Consider the following 20,068-nt stretch of genomic DNA (forward strand, 5'->3'; position numbering starts at 1 on the left):
GGTGTCACTGTGTGTGTCCGTACGTGTCTCTTGATCACCAGATTCTTGACTCCCTCCATGACGAATTGTGACCCCGTGTTCACCAGCCGAGAGAACATACTGACACACACAGTGACACACACAGTGACACACACAGTGACACACACAGTGACACACACACACAGTGACACACACAGTGACACACACACACAGACACACACACAGTGACACACACAGTGACACACACACAGTGACACAGTGACACACACACAGTGACACACACACAGTGACACACACAGACACACACACACAGACACACACACACAGACACACACACACACAGTGACACACACACAGTGACACACACAGACACACACACACACACAGACACACACACACACAGTGACACACACACACACAGTGACACACACACAGTGACACACACAGTGACACACACAGTGACACACACACACACACAGTGACACACACACACACAGTGACACACACACACACAGACACCCAGACAGACACACACAGTCACACACACAGTGACACACACACACACAGTGACACACACACAGTGAGACACATACATAGACACTCACACACACACAGTGACACACACAGTGACACACACACACATAAACACACATACACTCATACATAGACACACACACAGACACACACACACACAGTGACACACACAGACACACACAGACACCCAGACAGACACACACAGTGACACACACACACACACACCCAGACAGACACAGACAGACCCCCAGACAGACAGAGAGAGACAGAGAGAGACAGAGAGAGAGAGGGAGAGGTGTCTACCTGATGGTGTTGGTTCCACCCCCTGTGTACGAGGTGGTGGAGGAGCTGATGCTGGTCGAGGTCATCCTGGAGAAGCTCCTGGGCACACAGGGGGGGGAGAACCACTGGGGGTGAGCTGGGGGTGGTGAGCTGCTGGTGAGGTGGTGGTGAGGTGGTGGTGGTGAGGTGGTGGTGAGTACCAGTGGTGAGGTGGTGGTGAGGTGGTGGTGAGTACCAGTGGTGAGGTGGTGGTGAGCTGGTGGTGAGGTGGTGGTGAGGTGGTGGTGGTGGTGAGCTGGTGGTGAGGTGGTGGTGGTGGTGAGGTGGTCACACAGGGGGTGAGGTGGTGGTGAGCTGGTGGTGAGGTGGTGGTGAGGTGGTGGTGGTGGTGAGCTGGTGGTGGTGGTGAGCTGGTGGTGGTGGTGAGCTGGTGGTGGTGGTGAGCTGGGGGTGGTGAGGTGGTGGTGAGGTGGTGGTGGTGGTGGTGAGCTGGTGGTGAGGTGGTGGTGGTGAGGTGGTGGTGGTGAGGTGGTGGTGAGGTGGTGGTGAGCTGGTGGTGAGGTGGTGGTGTAGTAGTAGTGGTGAGGTGGTGGTGGTGGTGAGCTGGTGGTGAGGTGGTGGTGAGGTGGTCACACAGGGGGTGAGGTGGTGGTGAGCTGGTGGTGAGGTGGTGGTGGTGAGGTGGTGGTGAGGTGGTGGTGAGCTGGTGGTGAGTACCAGTGGTGAGGTGGTGGTGAGGTGGTGGTGAGGTGGTGGTGAGCTGGTGGTGAGGTGGTGGTGGTGAGGTGGTGGTGGTGGTGAGGTGGTGGTGGTGTGGTGGTGAGCTGGTGGTGAGCTGGTGGTGAGCTGGTGGTGAGGTGGTGGTGAGGTGGTGGTGAGGTGGTCACACAGGGGGTGAGGTGGTGGTGAGCTGGTGGTGAGTACCAGTGGTGAGGTGGTGGTGAGGTGGTGGTGGTGAGCTGGTGGTGAGGTGGTGGTGGTGAGCTGGTGGTGAGGTGGTGGTGAGGTGGTGGTGAGCTGGTGGTGAGGTGGTGGTGGTGAGCTGGTGGTGGTGTGGTGGTGTAGTAGTAGTGGTGAGTGGTGAGCGGTGAGTGGTGAGTGAGTAGTGGTGAGTGAGTAGCGGTGAGTGGTGAGCATTGAGCGGTGAGTGGTGAGTGAGTAGCGGTGAGTGGTGAGTGGTGAGTGAGTAGCGGTGAGTGGTGAGTGGTGAGTGAGTAGCGGTGAGTGGTGAGTGGTGAGCGGTGAGTGGTGAGCGGTTGAGTGAGTAGTGGTGAGTGGTGAGCGTTGAGCGGTGAGTGGTGAGTGAGTAGCGGTGAGTGGTGAGTGGTGAGTGAGTAGTGGTGAGTGAGTAGTGGTGAGCGGTGAGTGAGTAGTGGTGAGCGGTGAGCGTTGAGCGGTGAGTGAGTAGTGGTGAGTGGTGAGCGGTGAGTGAGTAGTGGTGAGTGTTGAGCGGTGAGTGGTGAGCGGTGAGTGGTGAGTGGTGAGCGGTGAGTGGTGAGTGGTGAGTGAGTAGCGGTGAGTGGTGAGTGGTGAGCGGTGAGTGGTGAGTGAGTAGCGGTGAGTGGTGAGCGGTGAGTGAGTAGTGGTGAGCGGTGAGTGGTGAGCGGTGAGTGGTGAGCGGTGAGTGGTGAGCGGTGAGTGAGTAGTGGTGAGTGAGTAGTGGTGAGTGGTGAGCGTTGAGCGGTGAGTGGTGAGCGTTGAGTGGTGAGTGGTGAGTAGTGGTGAGTGGTGAGCGTTGAGTGGTGAGTGGTGAGTGAGTAGTGGTGAGTGGTGAGCGGTGAGCGGTGAGTGGTGAGTAGTGGTGAGTGGTGAGTGGTGAGTAGTGGTGAGTGGTGAGTGGTGAGTAGTGGTGAGTGGTGAGCGTTGAGCTGTGAGTGGTGAGTGGTGAGTGGTGGTGAGTGGTGAGTAGTGGTGAGTGGTGAGTAGTGGTGAGTGGTGAGTAGTGGTGAGTGGTGAGTAGTGGTGAGTGGTGAGTAGTGGTGAGTGGTGAGTGGTGAGCTCACCTCCACCGACGGATGTAGGTGAGTGGAGTGAGGTCACAGCCACCGCGTTCAAGTCCAACGCTGAACGCATCAAGTTCAGCCTGCGGGCACATAGCACAAGGCTCACTGAGGCTCATAGAGCCAGACTAAGGCTCCCACAGGGTTCAGTGTTAATCACTGAGGCTCATAGAGCCAGACTAAGGCTCCCTCCCTCAGAGTTCAGTGTTAATCACTGAGACTCACAGAGCCAGACTAAGGCTCCCTCCCACAGGGTTCAGTGTTAATCACTGAGGCTCCCACAGGGTTCAGTGTTAATCACTGAGACTCACAGAGCCAGACTAAGGCTCCCTCCCACAGGGTTCAGTGTTAATCTGTGAGACTCACAGAGCCAGACTGAGGCTCCCACAGGGTTCAGTGTTAATCACTGAGGCTCACAGAGCCAGACTAAGGCTCCCACAGGGTTCAGTGTTAATCACTGAGACTCACAGAGCCAGACTAAGGCTCCCTCCCACAGGGTTCAGTGTTAATCACTGAGACTCATAGAGACAGACTAAGGCTCCCTCAGGGTTCAGTGTTAATCACTGAGACTCACAGAGCCAGACTAAGGCTCCCTCAGGGTTCAGTGTTAATCACTGAGGCTCATAGAGCCAGGCTAAGGCTCCCACAGGGTTCAGTGTTAATCACTGAGACTCACAGAGCCAGACTAAGGCTCCCTCCCACAGGGTTCAGTGTTAATCACTGAGACTCACAGAGCCAGACTAAGGCTCCCACAGGGTTCAGTGTTAATCACTGAGGCTCACAGAGCCAGACTAAGGCTCCCACAGGGTTCAGTGTTAATCACTGAGGCTCACAGAGCCAGACTAAGGCTCCCACAGGGTTCAGTGTTAATCACTGAGGCTCACAGAGCCAGACTAAGGCTCCCACAGGGTTCAGTGTTAATCACTGAGACTCACAGAGCCAGGCTAAGGCTCCCACAGGGTTCAGTGTTAATCACTGAGGCTCACAGAGCCAGACTAAGGCTCCCACAGGGTTCAGTGTTAATCACTGAGACTCATAGAGCCAGACTAAGGCTCCCTCAGGGTTCAGTGTAAATCACTGAGGCTCACAGAGCCAGACTAAGGCTCCCACAGGGTTCAGTGTTAATCACTGAGACTCACAGAGCCAGACTAAGGCTCCCTCCCACAGGGTTCAGTGTTAATCACTGAGGCTCACAGAGCCAGACTAAGACTCCCATAGGGTTCAGTGTTAATCTGTGAGACTCACAGAGCCAGACTAAGGCTCCCACAGGGTTCAGTGTTAATCACTGAGACTCACAGAGCCAGACTAAGACTCCCTCCCACAGTGTTCAGTGTTAATCACTGAGGCTCATAGAGCCAGACTAAGGCTCCCACAGGGTTCAGTGTTAATCACTGAGGCTCACAGAGCCAGACTAAGGCTCCCTCCCTCAGGGTTCAGTGTTAATCACTGAGGCTCACAGAGCCAGACTAAGGCTCCCTCCCTCAGGGTTCAGTGTTAATCACTGAGGCTCATAGAGCCAGACTAAGACTCCCACAGGGTTCAGTGTTAATCACTGAGGCTCACAGAGCCAGACTAAGGCTCCCACAGGGTTCAGTGTTAATCACTGAGACTCACAGAGCCAGACTAAGGCTCCCTCAGGGTTCAGTGTTAATCACTGAGACTCACAGAGCCAGACTAAGGCTCCCACAGGGTTCAGTGTTAATCACTGAGACTCACAGAGCCAGACTAAGGCTCCCTCCCACAGGGTTCAGTGTTAATCACTGAGGCTCACAGAGCCAGACTAAGGCTCCCACAGGGTTCAGTGTTAATCTGTGAGACTCACAGAGCCAGACTAAGGCTCCCACAGGGTTCAGTGTTAATCACTGAGACTCACAGAGCCAGACTAAGACTCCCATAGGGTTCAGTGTTAATCTGTGAGACTCACAGAGCCAGACTAAGGCTCCCACAGGGTTCAGTGTTAATCACTGAGACTCACAGAGCCAGACTAAGACTCCCTCCCACAGTGTTCAGTGTTAATCACTGAGGCTCATAGAGCCAGACTAAGGCTCCCATAGGGTTCAGTGTTAATCACTGAGGCTCATAGAGCTAGACTAAGGCTCCCACAGGGTTCAGTGTTAATCACTGAGGCTTATAGAGCCAGACTAAGGCTCCCTCAGGGTTCAGTGTTAATCACTGAGGCTCCCACAGGGTTCAGTGTTAATCACTGAGGCTCACAGAGCCAGACTAAGGCTCCCTCCCACAGGGTTCAGTGTTAATCACTGAGACTCACAGAGCCAGACTAAGGCTCCCACAGGGTTCAGTGTTAATCACTGAGACTCACAGAGCCAGACTAAGGCTCCCTCCCACAGGGTTCAGTGTTAATCACTGAGACTCACAGAGCCAGACTGAGGCTCCCACAGGGTTCAGTGTTAATCACTGAGACTCACAGAGCCAGACTAAGGCTCCCACAGGGTTCAGTGTTAATCACTGAGACTCATAGAGCCAAACTAAGGCTCCCACAGGGTTCAGTGTTAATCACTGAGACTCATAGAGCCAGACTAAGGCTCCCTCCCACAGGGTTCAGTGTTAATCACTGAGACTCATAGAGCCAGACTAAGGCTCCCACAGGGTTCAGTGTTAATCACTGAGGCTCCCACAGGGTTCAGTGTTAATCACTGAGGCTCACAGAGCCAGACTAAGGCTCCCACAGGGTTCAGTGTTAATCACTGAGACTCACAGAGCCAGACTAAGGCTCCCTCCCACAGGGTTCAGTGTTAATCAGTGAGGCTCACAGAGCCAGACTAAGGCTCCCACAGGGTTCAGTGTTGATCACTGAGGCTCACAGAGCCAGACTGAGGCTCCCACAGGGTTCAGTGTTAATCACTGAGACTCACAGAGCCAGACTAAGGCTCCCTCCCACAGGGTTTAGTGTTAATCACTGAAACTCATAGAGCCAGACTAAGGCTCCCACAAGGTTCAGTGTTAATCACTGAGACTCACAGAGCCAGACTAAGGCTCCCTCAGGGTTCAGTGTTAATCACTGAGACTCACAGAGCCAGACTAAGGCTCCCAAAGGGTTCAGTGTTAATCACTGAGGCTCACAGAGCCAGACTAAGGCTCCCACAGGGTTCAGTGTTAATCACTGAGACTCATAGAGCCAGACTAAGGCTCCCTCAGGGTTCAGTGTTAATCACTGAGACTCACAGAGCCAGACTAAGGCTCCCACAGGGTTCAGTGTTAATCACTGAGACTCACAGAGCCAGACTAAGGCTCCCACTGGGTTCAGTGTTAATCATTGAGGCTCACAGAGCCAGACTAAGGCTCCCACAGGGTTCAGTGTTAATCACTGAGACTCACAGAGACAGACTGAGGCTCCCACAGGGTTCAGTGTTAATCACTGAGACTCACAGAGCCAGACTAAGGCTCCCACAGGGTTCAGTGTTAATCACTGAGACTCACAGAGACAGACTAAGGCTCCCACAGGGTTCAGTGTTAATCACTGAGACTCACAGAGCCAGACTAAGGCTCCCACAGGGTTCAGTGTTAATCACTGAGGCTCACAGAGCCAGACTGAGGCTCCCACAGGGTTCAGTGTTAATCACTGAGGCTCACAGAGCCAGACTGAGGCTCCCACAGGGTTCAGTGTTAATCACTGAGACTCACAGAGCCAGACTAAGGCTCCCACAGGGTTCAGTGTTAATCACTGAGACTCATAGAGCCAGACTAAGGCTCCCACAGGGTTCAGTGTTAATCACTGAGACTCACAGAGCCAGACTGAGGCTCCCACAGGGTTCAGTGTTAATCACTGAGACTCATAGAGCCAGACTAAGGCTCCCACAGGGTTCAGTGTTAATCACTGAGACTCATAGAGCCAGCCTAAGGCTCCCTCCCACAGGGTTCAGTGTTAATCACTGAGGCTCACAGAGCCAGACTGAGGCTCCCACAGGGTTCAGTGTTAATCACTGAGGCTCACAGAGCCAGACTAAGTCTCCCACAGGGTTCAGTGTTAATCACTGAGACTCATAGAGCCAGACTAAGGCTCCCACAGGGTTCAGTGTTAATCACTGAGACTCACAGAGCCAGACTAAGGCTCCCTCCCACAGGGTTCAGTGTTAATCACTGAGGCTCACAGAGCCAGACTGAGGCTCCCACAGGGTTCAGTGTTAATCACTGAGGCTCACAGAGCCAGACTGAGGCTCCCACAGGGTTCAGTGTTAATCACTGAGACTCACAGAGCCAGACTGAGGCTCCCACAGGGTTCAGTGTTAATCACTGAGGCTCACAGAGCCAGACTAAGGCTCCCTCAGGGTTCAGTGTTAATCACTGAGACTCATAGAGCCAGACTAAGGCTCCCTCAGGGTTCAGTGTTAATCACTGAGACTCATAGAGCCAGACTAAGGCTCCCACAGGGTTCAGTGTTAATCACTGAGACTCATAGAGCCAGCCTAAGGCTCCCTCCCACAGGGTTCAGTGTTAATCACTGAGGCTCACAGAGCCAGACTGAGGCTCCCACAGGGTTCAGTGTTAATCACTGAGGCTCACAGAGCCAGACTAAGTCTCCCACAGGGTTCAGTGTTAATCACTGAGACTCATAGAGCCAGACTAAGGCTCCCACAGGGTTCAGTGTTAATCACTGAGACTCACAGAGCCAGACTAAGGCTCCCTCCCACAGGGTTCAGTGTTAATCACTGAGGCTCACAGAGCCAGACTGAGGCTCCCACAGGGTTCAGTGTTAATCACTGAGGCTCACAGAGCCAGACTGAGGCTCCCACAGGGTTCAGTGTTAATCACTGAGACTCACAGAGCCAGACTGAGGCTCCCACAGGGTTCAGTGTTAATCACTGAGACTCATAGAGCCAGACTAAGGCTCCCACAGGGTTCAGTGTTAATCACTGAGACTCACAGAGCCAGACTAAGGCTCCCTCCCACAGGGTTCAGTGTTAATCACTGAGGCTCACAGAGCCAGACTGAGGCTCCCACAGGGTTCAGTGTTAATCACTGAGGCTCACAGAGCCAGACTAAGGCTCCCACAGGGTTCAGTGTTAATCACTGAGGCTCCCACAGGGTTCAGTGTTAATCACTGAGACTCATAGAGCCAGACTAAGGCTCCCTCCCACAGGGTTCAGTGTTAATCACTGAGACTCACAGAGCCAGACTAAGGCTCCCACAGGGTTCAGTGTTAATCACTGAGACTCACAGAGCCAGACTAAGGCTCCCACAGGGTTCAGTGTTAATCACTGAGACTCACAGAGCCAGACTAAGGCTCCCTCCCACAGGGTTCAGTGTTAATCAGTGAGGCTCACAGAGCCAGACTAAGGCTCCCACAGGGTTCAGTGTTGATCACTGAGGCTCACAGAGCCAGACTGAGGCTCCCACAGGGTTCAGTGTTAATCACTGAGACTCACAGAGCCAGACTAAGGCTCCCTCCCACAGGGTTTAGTGTTAATCACTGAAACTCATAGAGCCAGACTAAGGCTCCCACAAGGTTCAGTGTTAATCACTGAGACTCACAGAGCCAGACTAAGGCTCCCTCAGGGTTCAGTGTTAATCACTGAGACTCACAGAGCCAGACTAAGGCTCCCAAAGGGTTCAGTGTTAATCACTGAGGCTCACAGAGCCAGACTAAGGCTCCCACAGGGTTCAGTGTTAATCACTGAGACTCATAGAGCCAGACTAAGGCTCCCACAGGGTTCAGTGTTAATCACTGAGACTCACAGAGCCAGACTAAGGCTCCCACTGGGTTCAGTGTTAATCATTGAGGCTCACAGAGCCAGACTAAGGCTCCCACAGGGTTCAGTGTTAATCACTGAGACTCACAGAGACAGACTGAGGCTCCCACAGGGTTCAGTGTTAATCACTGAGACTCACAGAGCCAGACTAAGGCTCCCACAGGGTTCAGTGTTAATCACTGAGACTCACAGAGACAGACTAAGGCTCCCACAGGGTTCAGTGTTAATCACTGAGACTCACAGAGCCAGACTAAGGCTCCCACAGGGTTCAGTGTTAATCACTGAGGCTCACAGAGCCAGACTGAGGCTCCCACAGGGTTCAGTGTTAATCACTGAGGCTCACAGAGCCAGACTGAGGCTCCCACAGGGTTCAGTGTTAATCACTGAGACTCACAGAGCCAGACTAAGGCTCCCACAGGGTTCAGTGTTAATCACTGAGACTCATAGAGCCAGACTAAGGCTCCCACAGGGTTCAGTGTTAATCACTGAGACTCACAGAGCCAGACTGAGGCTCCCACAGGGTTCAGTGTTAATCACTGAGACTCATAGAGCCAGACTAAGGCTCCCACAGGGTTCAGTGTTAATCACTGAGACTCATAGAGCCAGCCTAAGGCTCCCTCCCACAGGGTTCAGTGTTAATCACTGAGGCTCACAGAGCCAGACTGAGGCTCCCACAGGGTTCAGTGTTAATCACTGAGGCTCACAGAGCCAGACTAAGTCTCCCACAGGGTTCAGTGTTAATCACTGAGACTCATAGAGCCAGACTAAGGCTCCCACAGGGTTCAGTGTTAATCACTGAGACTCACAGAGCCAGACTAAGGCTCCCTCCCACAGGGTTCAGTGTTAATCACTGAGGCTCACAGAGCCAGACTGAGGCTCCCACAGGGTTCAGTGTTAATCACTGAGGCTCACAGAGCCAGACTGAGGCTCCCACAGGGTTCAGTGTTAATCACTGAGACTCACAGAGCCAGACTGAGGCTCCCACAGGGTTCAGTGTTAATCACTGAGGCTCACAGAGCCAGACTAAGGCTCCCTCAGGGTTCAGTGTTAATCACTGAGACTCATAGAGCCAGACTAAGGCTCCCTCAGGGTTCAGTGTTAATCACTGAGACTCATAGAGCCAGACTAAGGCTCCCACAGGGTTCAGTGTTAATCACTGAGACTCATAGAGCCAGCCTAAGGCTCCCTCCCACAGGGTTCAGTGTTAATCACTGAGGCTCACAGAGCCAGACTGAGGCTCCCACAGGGTTCAGTGTTAATCACTGAGGCTCACAGAGCCAGACTAAGTCTCCCACAGGGTTCAGTGTTAATCACTGAGACTCATAGAGCCAGACTAAGGCTCCCACAGGGTTCAGTGTTAATCACTGAGACTCACAGAGCCAGACTAAGGCTCCCTCCCACAGGGTTCAGTGTTAATCACTGAGGCTCACAGAGCCAGACTGAGGCTCCCACAGGGTTCAGTGTTAATCACTGAGGCTCACAGAGCCAGACTGAGGCTCCCACAGGGTTCAGTGTTAATCACTGAGACTCACAGAGCCAGACTGAGGCTCCCACAGGGTTCAGTGTTAATCACTGAGACTCATAGAGCCAGACTAAGGCTCCCACAGGGTTCAGTGTTAATCACTGAGACTCACAGAGCCAGACTAAGGCTCCCTCCCACAGGGTTCAGTGTTAATCACTGAGGCTCACAGAGCCAGACTGAGGCTCCCACAGGGTTCAGTGTTAATCACTGAGGCTCACAGAGCCAGACTAAGGCTCCCACAGGGTTCAGTGTTAATCACTGAGGCTCCCACAGGGTTCAGTGTTAATCACTGAGACTCATAGAGCCAGACTAAGGCTCCCTCCCACAGGGTTCAGTGTTAATCACTGAGACTCACAGAGCCAGACTAAGGCTCCCACAGGGTTCAGTGTTAATCACTGAGACTCACAGAGCCAGACTAAGGCTCCCACAGGGTTCAGTGTTAATCACTGAGACTCACAGAGCCAGACTAAGGCTCCCTCAGGGTTCAGTGTTAATCACTGAGGCTCATAGAGCCAGACTAAGGCTCCCTCCCACAGGGTTCAGTGTTAATCACTGAGACTCACAGAGCCAGACTGAGGCTCCCACAGGGTTCAGTGTTAATCACTGAGACTCACAGAGCCAGACTAAGGCTCCCACAGGGTTCAGTGTTAATCACTGAGACTCACAGAGCCAGACTAAGGCTCCCACAGGGTTCAGTGTTAATCACTGAGGCTCACAGAGCCAGACTGAGGCTCCCACAGGGTTCAGTGTTAATCACTGAGACTCATAGAGCCAGACTAAGGCTCCCACAGGGTTCAGTGTTAATCACTGAGGCTCACAGAGCCAGACTGAGGCTCCCACAGGGTTCAGTGTTAATCACTGAGGCTCATAGAGCCAGACTAAGGCTCCCACAGGGTTCAGTGTTAATCACTGAGACTCACAGAGCCAGACTGAGGCTCCCACAGGGTTCAGTGTTAATCACTGAGACTCACAGAGCCAGACTGAGGCTCCCACAGGGTTCAGTGTTAATCACTGAGACTCACAGAGCCAGACTAAGGCTCCCACAGGGTTCAGTGTTAATCACTGAGACTCACAGAGCCAGACTAAGGCTCCCTCCCACAGGGTTCAGTGTTAATCACTGAGACTCACAGAGCCAGACTAAGGCTCCCACAGGGTTCAGTGTTAATCACTGAGACTCACAGAGCCAGACTAAGGCTCCCTCCCACAGGGTTCAGTGTTAATCACTGAGGCTCATAGAGCCAGACTAAGGCTCCCACAGGGTTCAGTGTTAATCACTGAGGCTCACAGAGCCAGACTTAGGCTCCCACAGGGTTCAGTGTTAATCACTGAGGCTCACAGAGCCAAACTAAGGCTCCCACAGGGTTCAGTGTTAATCACTGAGACTCACAGAGCCAGACTAAGGCTCCCACAGGGTTCAGTGTTAATCACTGAGGCTCATAGAGCCAGACTAAGGCTCCCACAGGGTTCAGTGTTAATCACTGAGACTCACAGAGCCAGACTAAGGCTCCCACAGGGTTCAGTGTTAATCACTGAGGCTCACAGAGCCAGACTAAGGCTCCCACAGGGTTCAGTGTTAATCACTGAGACTCACAGAGCCAGACTGAGGCTCACCTCTGACGGAGGATGAGGTGAGCAGATGTAGTGAATGAGGAAAAGCCGCATCTTATCTTCAGGAGTTCCAGCTGATAGACAAGTGGAGAGAGACACGGGGAGAGAGACACGGGGAGAGAGACACGGGGAGAGAGACACGGAGAGAAAGAGAGACACGGGGAGAGACACACGGGGAGAGAGACACGGGGAGAGAGAAACACGGGGAGAGAGACACGGGGAGAGAGACACGGGGAGAGAGACACGGGGAGAGAGACACGGGGAGAGAGAGACACGGGAAGAGAGACACAGGGAGAGAGAGACACGGGGAGAGAGACACGGGGAGAGAGAGACACGGGGAGAGAGAGAGAGAGAGACACGGGGAGAGAGACACGGGGAGAGAGACACGGGGAGAGAGACACGGGGAGAGAGACACGGGGAGAGAGACATTGGGAGAGAGAGACACGGGGAGAGAAACATGGGGAGAGAGACACGGGGAGAGAGACACGGGGAGAGAGACACGGGGAGAGAGAGACACGGGGAGAGAGAGACACGGGGAGAGAGACACGGGGAGAGAGACACGGGGAGAGAGAGACACGGGGAGAGAGAGACACGGGGAGAGAGACACGGGGAGAGAGAGACACGGGGAGAGAGACACGTAGAGAGAGAGAGACACGGGGAGAGAGACACGGGGAGAGAGAGACACGGGGAGAGAGACACGGGGAGAGAGACACGGGGAGAGAGACACGGAGAGAAAGAGAGACACGGGGAGAGACACACGGGGAGAGAGACACGGGGAGAGAGAAACACGGGGAGAGAGACACGGGGAGAGAGACACGGGGAGAGAGACACGGGGAGAGAGACACGGGGAGAGAGAGACACGGGAAGAGAGACACAGGGAGAGAGAGACACGGGGAGAGAGACACGGGGAGAGAGAGACACGGGGAGAGAGAGAGAGAGAGACACGGGGAGAGAGACACGGGGAGAGAGACACGGGGAGAGAGACACGGGGAGAGAGACACGGGGAGAGAGACATTGGGAGAGAGAGACACGGGGAGAGAAACATGGGGAGAGAGACACGGGGAGAGAGACACGGGGAGAGAGACACGGGGAGAGAGAGACACGGGGAGAGAGAGACACGGGGAGAGAGACACGGGGAGAGAGACACGGGGAGAGAGAGACACGGGGAGAGAGAGACACGGGGAGAGAGACACGGGGAGAGAGAGACACGGGGAGAGAGACACGTAGAGAGAGAGAGACACGGGGAGAGAGACACGGGGAGAGAGAGACACGGGGAGAGAGACACGGGGAGAGAGACACGGGGAGAGAGACACGGAGAGAAAGAGAGACACGGGGAGAGACACACGGGGAGAGAGACACGGGGAGAGAGAAACACGGGGAGAGAGACACGGGGAGAGAGACACGGGGAGAGAGACACGGGGAGAGAGACACGGGGAGAGAGAGACACGGGAAGAGAGACACAGGGAGAGAGAGACACGGGGAGAGAGACACGGGGAGAGAGAGACACGGGGAGAGAGAGAGAGAGAGACACGGGGAGAGAGACACGGGGAGAGAGACACGGGGAGAGAGACACGGGGAGAGAGACACGGGGAGAGAGACATTGGGAGAGAGAGACACGGGGAGAGAAACATGGGGAGAGAGACACGGGGAGAGAGACACGGGGAGAGAGACACGGGGAGAGAGAGACACGGGGAGAGAGAGACACGGGGAGAGAGACACGGGGAGAGAGACACGGGGAGAGAGAGACACGGGGAGAGAGAGACACGGGGAGAGAGACACGGGGAGAGAGAGACACGGGGAGAGAGACACGTAGAGAGAGAGAGACACGGGGAGAGAGACACGGGGAGAGAGAAACACGGGGTGAGAGAGACACGGGGTGAGAGAGACACGGGGACAGAGAGACGCGGGGAGAGAGAGACACGGGGAGAGAGAGACACGGGGAGAGAGAGACACGGGGAGAGAGAGACTCGGGGAGAGAGAGACACGGGGAGAGAGACACGGGGAGAGAGAGACACGGGGAGAGAGAGACACGGGGAGAGAGAGACACGGGGAGAGAGACACGGGGAGAGAGACATGGGGTGAGAGAGACACGGGGTGAGAGACACGGGGAGAGAGACACGGGGAGAGAGACACGGGGAGAGAGACACGGAGAGAGAGACACGGGGAGAGAGAGACACGGGGAGAGAGACACGGGGAGAGAGACACGGGGAGAGAGAGACACGGGGAGAGAGACACGGGGAGAGAGACACGGGGAGAGAGAGACACGGGGAGAGAGAGACACGGGGTGAGAGACACGGGGAGAGAGAGACACGGGGAGAGAGAGACTCGGGGAGAGAGACACGGGGAGAGAGACACGGAGAGAGAGACACGGGGAGAGAGAGACACGGGGAGAGAGACACGGGGAGAGAGACACGGGGAGAGAGAGACACGGGGAGAGAGACACGGGGAGAGAGACACGGGGAGAGAGAGACACGGGGAGAGAGAGACACGGGGTGAGAGACACGGGGAGAGAGAGACACGGGGAGAGAGAGACTCGGGGAGAGAGACACGGGGAGAGAGAGACACGGGGAGAGAGAGACACGGGGAGAGAGAGACACGGGGTGAGAGAGACACGGGGTGAGAGAGACACGGGGAGAGAGACACGGGGAGAGAGAGACACGGGGAGAGAGAGACACGGGGAGAGAGAGACACGGGGAGAGAGACACGGGGAGAGAGACACGGGGAGAGAGACACGGGGAGAGAGAGACACGGGGAGAGACACGGGGAGAGAGAGACACGGGGTGAGAGAGACACGGGGAGAGAGACACGGGGAGAGAGAGACATGGGGAGAGAGACACGTTGAGGGAGACACGGGGAGAGAGAGACACGGGAGAGAGGACACGGGGAGAGAGACACGGGGAGAGAGACACGGGGAGAGAGACACGGGGAGAGAGACACAGTGAGAGAGAGACACGGGGAGAGAGAGACACGGGGAGAGAGAGACACGGGGAGAGAGACACGGGGAGAGAGAGACACGGGGAGGGAGACAAGGGGAGAGAGAGACACGGGGAGAGAGACACGGGGAGAGAGACACGGGGAGAGAGACACGGGGAGGGAGACATGGGGAGAGAGACACGGGAGAGAGACACGGGGAGAGAGACACGCGGAGAGAGAGACACGCGGAGAGAGAGACACGGGGAGAGAGAGACACGAAGAGAGACACGCGGAGAGAGAGACACGGGGAGAGAGAGACACGGGGAGAGAGACACGGGGAGAGAGACACGGGGAGAGATACGGGGAGAGAGACACGGAGAGAGAGAGAGACATGGGGAGAGAAACATGGGGAGAGAGACACGGGGAGAGAGACACGGAGAGAGAGAGAGACATGGGGAGAGAAACATGGGGAGAGAGACACGGGGAGAGAGACACGGGGAGAGAGACACAGGGAGAGAGACACGGGGAGGGAGACGCGGGGAGGGAGACGCGGGGAGAGAGAGACACGGGAGAGAGAAACACGGGGAGAGAGACACGGGGAGAGAGACATGGGGAGAGAGACACGGGGAGAGAGAGACACGGGGAGAGAGACACGAGGAGAGAGAGAGACACGGGGAGAGAGAGACACGGGGTGAGAGACACGGAGAGAGAAAGAGACACGGGAGAGAGAGACACGGGAGAGAGACACGAGGAGAGAGAGAGACACGGGGAGAGAGAGACACGGGGTGAGAGACACGGAGAGAGAGAGAGACACGGGGAGGGAGACACGGGGGGGAGAGACACGGGGAGAGAGACACGGGGAGAGAGACACGGGGCGAGAGACACAGGGAGAGAGAGACACGGGGAGAGACACAGGAGAGAGACAGACTATTATTTGGATGCTGCCTGTGTGTGTCTGTGTGTGTGTCTGTTTGTGTGTGTCTGTGTGTTTATGTGTGGGTGTGTCTGTGTGTGTGTCTGTGTGTATACATATCTGTGTGTATATGTGTGTGTGTGTCTGTGTGTGTGTCGGTGTGTGTGAATGTTTGTATGTAACAGCACTTGCCCCTACAGCCCTGCAAGAGGCTAATTGGGAGAGCTTTGTCTGTGTGTCAGTGAGTGGGTGAGTGAGTGGGTGGGTGATTGAGTGGGTGAGTGAGTGTGTGGGTAAGTGAGTAGGTAAGTGAGTGAGTGAGTGGGTGACTGAGTGAGTGGGTGAGTGAGTGGGTGAGTGAGTGAGTGGGTGAGTGAGTAGGTGAGTGAGTGGTGAGTGAGTGAGTGAGTGGGTGAGTGAGTGAGTGAGTGAGTGGGTGAGTGAGTGAGTGGGTGAGTGAGTGAGTGAGTGCGTGGGTGAGTGAGTGAGTGGGTGGGTGAGTGAGTGGGTCAGTGGGTGAGTGAGTGGGTGAGTGCGTGGGTGGGTGAGTGAGTGGGTGAGTGGGTGAGTGAGTGGGTGAGTGAGTGAGTGGGTGAGTGAGTGAGTGAGTGGTTGAGTGAGTGGTGAGTGAGTGGGTCGGTGGGTGAGTGAGTGAGTGGGTGAGTGAGTGAGTGAGTGGGTGAGTGAGTGCGTGGGTGGGTGAGTGAGTGGGTGGGTGAGTGAGTGGGTCAGTGGGTGAGTGAGTGGGTGAGTGCGTGGGTGTGTGACTGAGTGGGTGAGTGGGTGAGTGAGTGGGTGAGTGAGAGGGTGAGTGAGTGGGTGAGTGAGTGAGTGGTTGAGTGAGTGGTGAGTGAGTGGGTCGGTGGGTGAGTGAGTGGGTGAGTGAGTGAGTGGGTGAGTGGGTGAGTGGTTGAGTGAGTGGTGAGTGAGTGGGTCGGTGGGTGAGTGAGTGGGTGAGTGGGTGAGTGGGTGGGTGAGTGGGTGAGTGAGTGAGTGAGTGGTTGAGTGAGTGGGTGAGTGAGTGAGTGGGTGAGGGGTGAGTGGGTGAGTGGTGGGTGAGTGGGTGAGTGAGTGAGTGGTTGAGTGAGTGGTGAGTGAGTGGGTCGGTGGGTGAGTGAGTGAGTGGGTGAGTGAGTGAGTGGGTGAGTGGGTGGGTGAGTGGGTGGCTGAGTGGCTGCCAAATGTGTCTCTCCACTAGGTACACTCAGCCCTGACTGACCGTCTGGATCCGTGATGAACTCCATGAGTGGTCTGTCAAGTGACAGTTTCCCCATCATCCGCTCCTCCAGCTCAAAGTACACATCCAGGCGGCGAGCCTAAACACAGACACGGCCATCGTGAACAACATTCACCACATCATGGTGGTGGTGGTGGTGGTGATGGTGGTGGTGGTGGTGGTGATGGTGGTGGTGGTGGTGATGGTGGTAGTGGTGTGAGTGTGGTGGTGATGGTGATGGTGGTGGTGATGGTGGTGGTGGTGGTGATGGTGGTGGTGGTGATGGTGGTGGTGGTGGTGGTGATGGTGGTAGTGGTGGTGGTGGTGATGGCAGTGATGGTGGTGGTGATGATGGTGGTGATGGTGGTGATGGTGATGGTGGTGGTGGTGATGGTGGTGGTGGTGATGGTGGTGATGGTGGTGATGGTGTGAGTGCGGTGGTGATGGTGATCGTGGTGGTGATGGTGGTGATGGTGGTGGTGGTGATGGTGGTGATGGTGGTGGTGGTGATGGTGTGAGTGTAATTGTGGTGATGGTGATGATGGTGATGATGGTGGTGATGGCGGTGATGGTGGTGGTGGTGGTGATGGTGGTGATGGTGGTGATGGTGGTGGTGGTGTGAGTGTGGTGGTGATGGTGATGATGGTGGTGATGGTGGTGGTGATGGTGTGAGTGTGGTGATGGTGGTGATGGTGTGAGTGTGGTGGTGGTGATGGTGGTGGTGGTGATGATGGTGGTGATGATGGTGGTGGTGATGGTGGTGGTGTGAGTGTGGTGGTGGTGTGAGTGTGGTGGTGGTGGTGGTGGTGGTGATGGGGTAGTGTGATTGTGGTGATGGTGGTGATGATGGTGGTGGTGATGGTGGTGGTGGTGATGGTGGTGATGGTGGTGATGGTGGTGGTGATGGTTGTGTGTGTGGTTGGTGGTGGTGGTGATGGTGGTGATGGTGTGAGTGTGGTGATGGTGGTGATGGTGTGAGTGTGGTGGTGATGGTGGTGATGGTGTGAGTGTGGTGGTGATGGTGGTGATGGTGGTGATGGTGTGAGTGTGGTGATGGTGGTGATGGTGTGAGTGTGGTGGTGATGATGGTCGTGATGGTGGTGATGGAAGTGATGGTGATGATGGTGGTGATGGTGATGATGGTGGTGATGGTGGTGATGATGGTGGTGATGGTGGTGATGATGTGAGTGTGATGATGATGATGTGAGTTGATGGTGGTGATGATGGTGATTGGAGGTGATGATGGTGGTGATGTTACTACACCTTAATGTGTTCTAACACAGCGGTAGCGATGTTGGTGTGAGTGTCGATTAGACGTTTCTTCTCCAGCAGCTCGGGCAGGGAGCTGCAATCACCATCATCATCATCATCAGCAACATCACCATCATCATCAGTAGCATCATCATCATCAGTAGCAACATCATCATCATCTGCAACATCATCATCAGTAGCATCATCATCAGGAACATCACCATCAGGCGCATCATCATCAGTAGCATCATCATCATCATCATCAGTAGCATCATCAGTAGCATCATCATCATCAGTAGCAGCATCATCAACAGTAGCATCATCATCATCAGTAGCATCATCAGCATCATCATCAGCATCATCATCAGTAGCATCATCAATGTTGATGGTGGTGATGGTGGTTGTGGTGATGGTGGTGATGGTGGTGGTGATGGTGGTGATGGTGGTGGTGATGGTGGTGATGATGGTGATGGTGGTGATGATGCTGGTGATGGTGGTGGTGATGGTGGTGATGGTGGTGGTGATGGTGGTGGTGATGGTGGTGATGGTAGTGATGGTGGTGGTGATGGTAGTGATGATGGTGGTGATGGTGGTGATGGTGGTGGTGATGGTGGTGATGATGGTGGTGATGGTGATGATGGTGGTGGTGATGGTGGTGGTGATGGTGGTGATGATGGTGGTGATGGTGGTGATGGTGATGATGGTGGTGATGGTGATGGTAGTGGTGATGGTGGTGATGATGATGGTGGTGGTGATGGTGGTGGTGATGGTGGTGGTGATGGTGGTGATGGTTATGGTGGTGGTGGTGGTGATGGTGGCGATGGTGGTGATGATGGTGGTGATGGTGGTAATGGTGGTGATGATGGTGGTGATGATGGTGCTGGTGATGATGATGCTGATGATGGTGATGATGGTGGTGATGGTCGTGATGGTCATGGTGGTGATGATGGTGGTGATGATGGTGATGATGGTGATGGTGGTGGTGATGGTGATGATGGTGGTGGTGGTGATGGTGGTGGTGATGGTGATGATGGTGGTGGTGATGGTGGTGATGATTGTGGTGATGATGATGGTGGTGATGGTGATGATGGTGGTGATGATGGTGGTGATGATGATGATGGGGTGATGGTGGTGATGGTGGTGGTGATGGTGGTGATGGTGGTGGTGATGGTTTTCATGATGGTGGTGGTGATGGTGGTGATGATGATGGTGATGATGGTTGTGGTGATAGTGGTGGTGATGGTGGTGTGTGTTGTGATGGTGGTGAAGGTGGTGATGGTGATGGTGGTGATGGTGGTGGTGATGGTGGTGATGGTGGTGATGGTGGGGTGGTGGTGATGGTGGTGATGGTGGTGATGGTGATGGTGGTGATGGTGGTGGTGATGGTGGTGATGGGTGGTGGTGATGGTGGTGGTGATGGTGGTGGTGGTGGTGATGGAGATGATGGTGATGGTGATGATGGTGATGGTGATGATGATGGTGATGATGGTGATGATGGTGATGGTGGTGATGGTGGTGATGGTGGTGGTGATGGTGATGGTGATGATGATGGTGATGATGGTGATGGTGATGATGGTGATGATGGTGATGGTGGTGATGGTGGTGATGGTGGTGGTGATGGTGATGGTGATGATGATGGTGATGATGGTGATGGTGATGATGATGGTGATGATGATGATGGTGGTGGTGATGGTGATGATGGTGATGGTGGCTCACCTGACCGATGATGTAAGCTGGTGCTGATGTGTCTGAGAGGAGGCTGATGGCCCCCGTCATCACCATCACCTTCCAGACCCTACCACCATCACACCACCATCACACACACACACACCACCATCACCATCACCACCACCACCACCATCACCACCACCACCATCACCACCATCACACCACCATCACACACACACACACCACCATCACCATCACCACCACCACCACCATCACCATCACCACCATCACCATCACCACCACCACCACCACCATCACCACCACCATCACCACCATCACACCACCATCACACACACACCACCATCACCACCACCATCACCACCATCACACCACCATCACACACACACCACCATCACCATCACCACCATCACACCACCATCACACACACCACCATCACACCACCATCACCATCAC

The 20,068-nt window shown here is 54.8% G+C and overlaps 1 protein-coding gene across 1 annotated transcript in view; it reads right to left on the reverse strand.

The window, feature by feature from the left end:
- Positions 1–18,994, reverse strand: part of LOC142923404 (uncharacterized) — a 33,840-nt gene extending 14,846 nt beyond the window's left edge. Inside the window, exons 1-6 of the mRNA XM_076064492.1 lie at positions 17,939–18,994; positions 16,679–16,775; positions 11,637–11,707; positions 2,799–2,878; positions 817–894; positions 24–99 (exon numbers count right to left, since the gene is read on the reverse strand). Coding sequence (XP_075920607.1) covers positions 24–99; positions 817–894; positions 2,799–2,878; positions 11,637–11,707; positions 16,679–16,775; positions 17,939–18,862 — 1,326 coding nt within the window. The 5' untranslated portion in view covers positions 18,863–18,994. The remainder of the gene's footprint in view (positions 1–23; positions 100–816; positions 895–2,798; positions 2,879–11,636; positions 11,708–16,678; positions 16,776–17,938) is intronic.
- Between the last annotated feature and the right edge of the window lie 1,074 nt (positions 18,995–20,068).

This window comes from Petromyzon marinus, unplaced genomic scaffold (assembly GCF_048934315.1).
Source record: "Petromyzon marinus isolate PM22_M1 ecotype Great Lakes invasive population unplaced genomic scaffold, UKy_Petmar_22M1.pri1.0 PM_Scaffold_485, whole genome shotgun sequence".
Classification (NCBI taxonomy): Eukaryota; Metazoa; Chordata; class Hyperoartia; order Petromyzontiformes; family Petromyzontidae; genus Petromyzon; species Petromyzon marinus.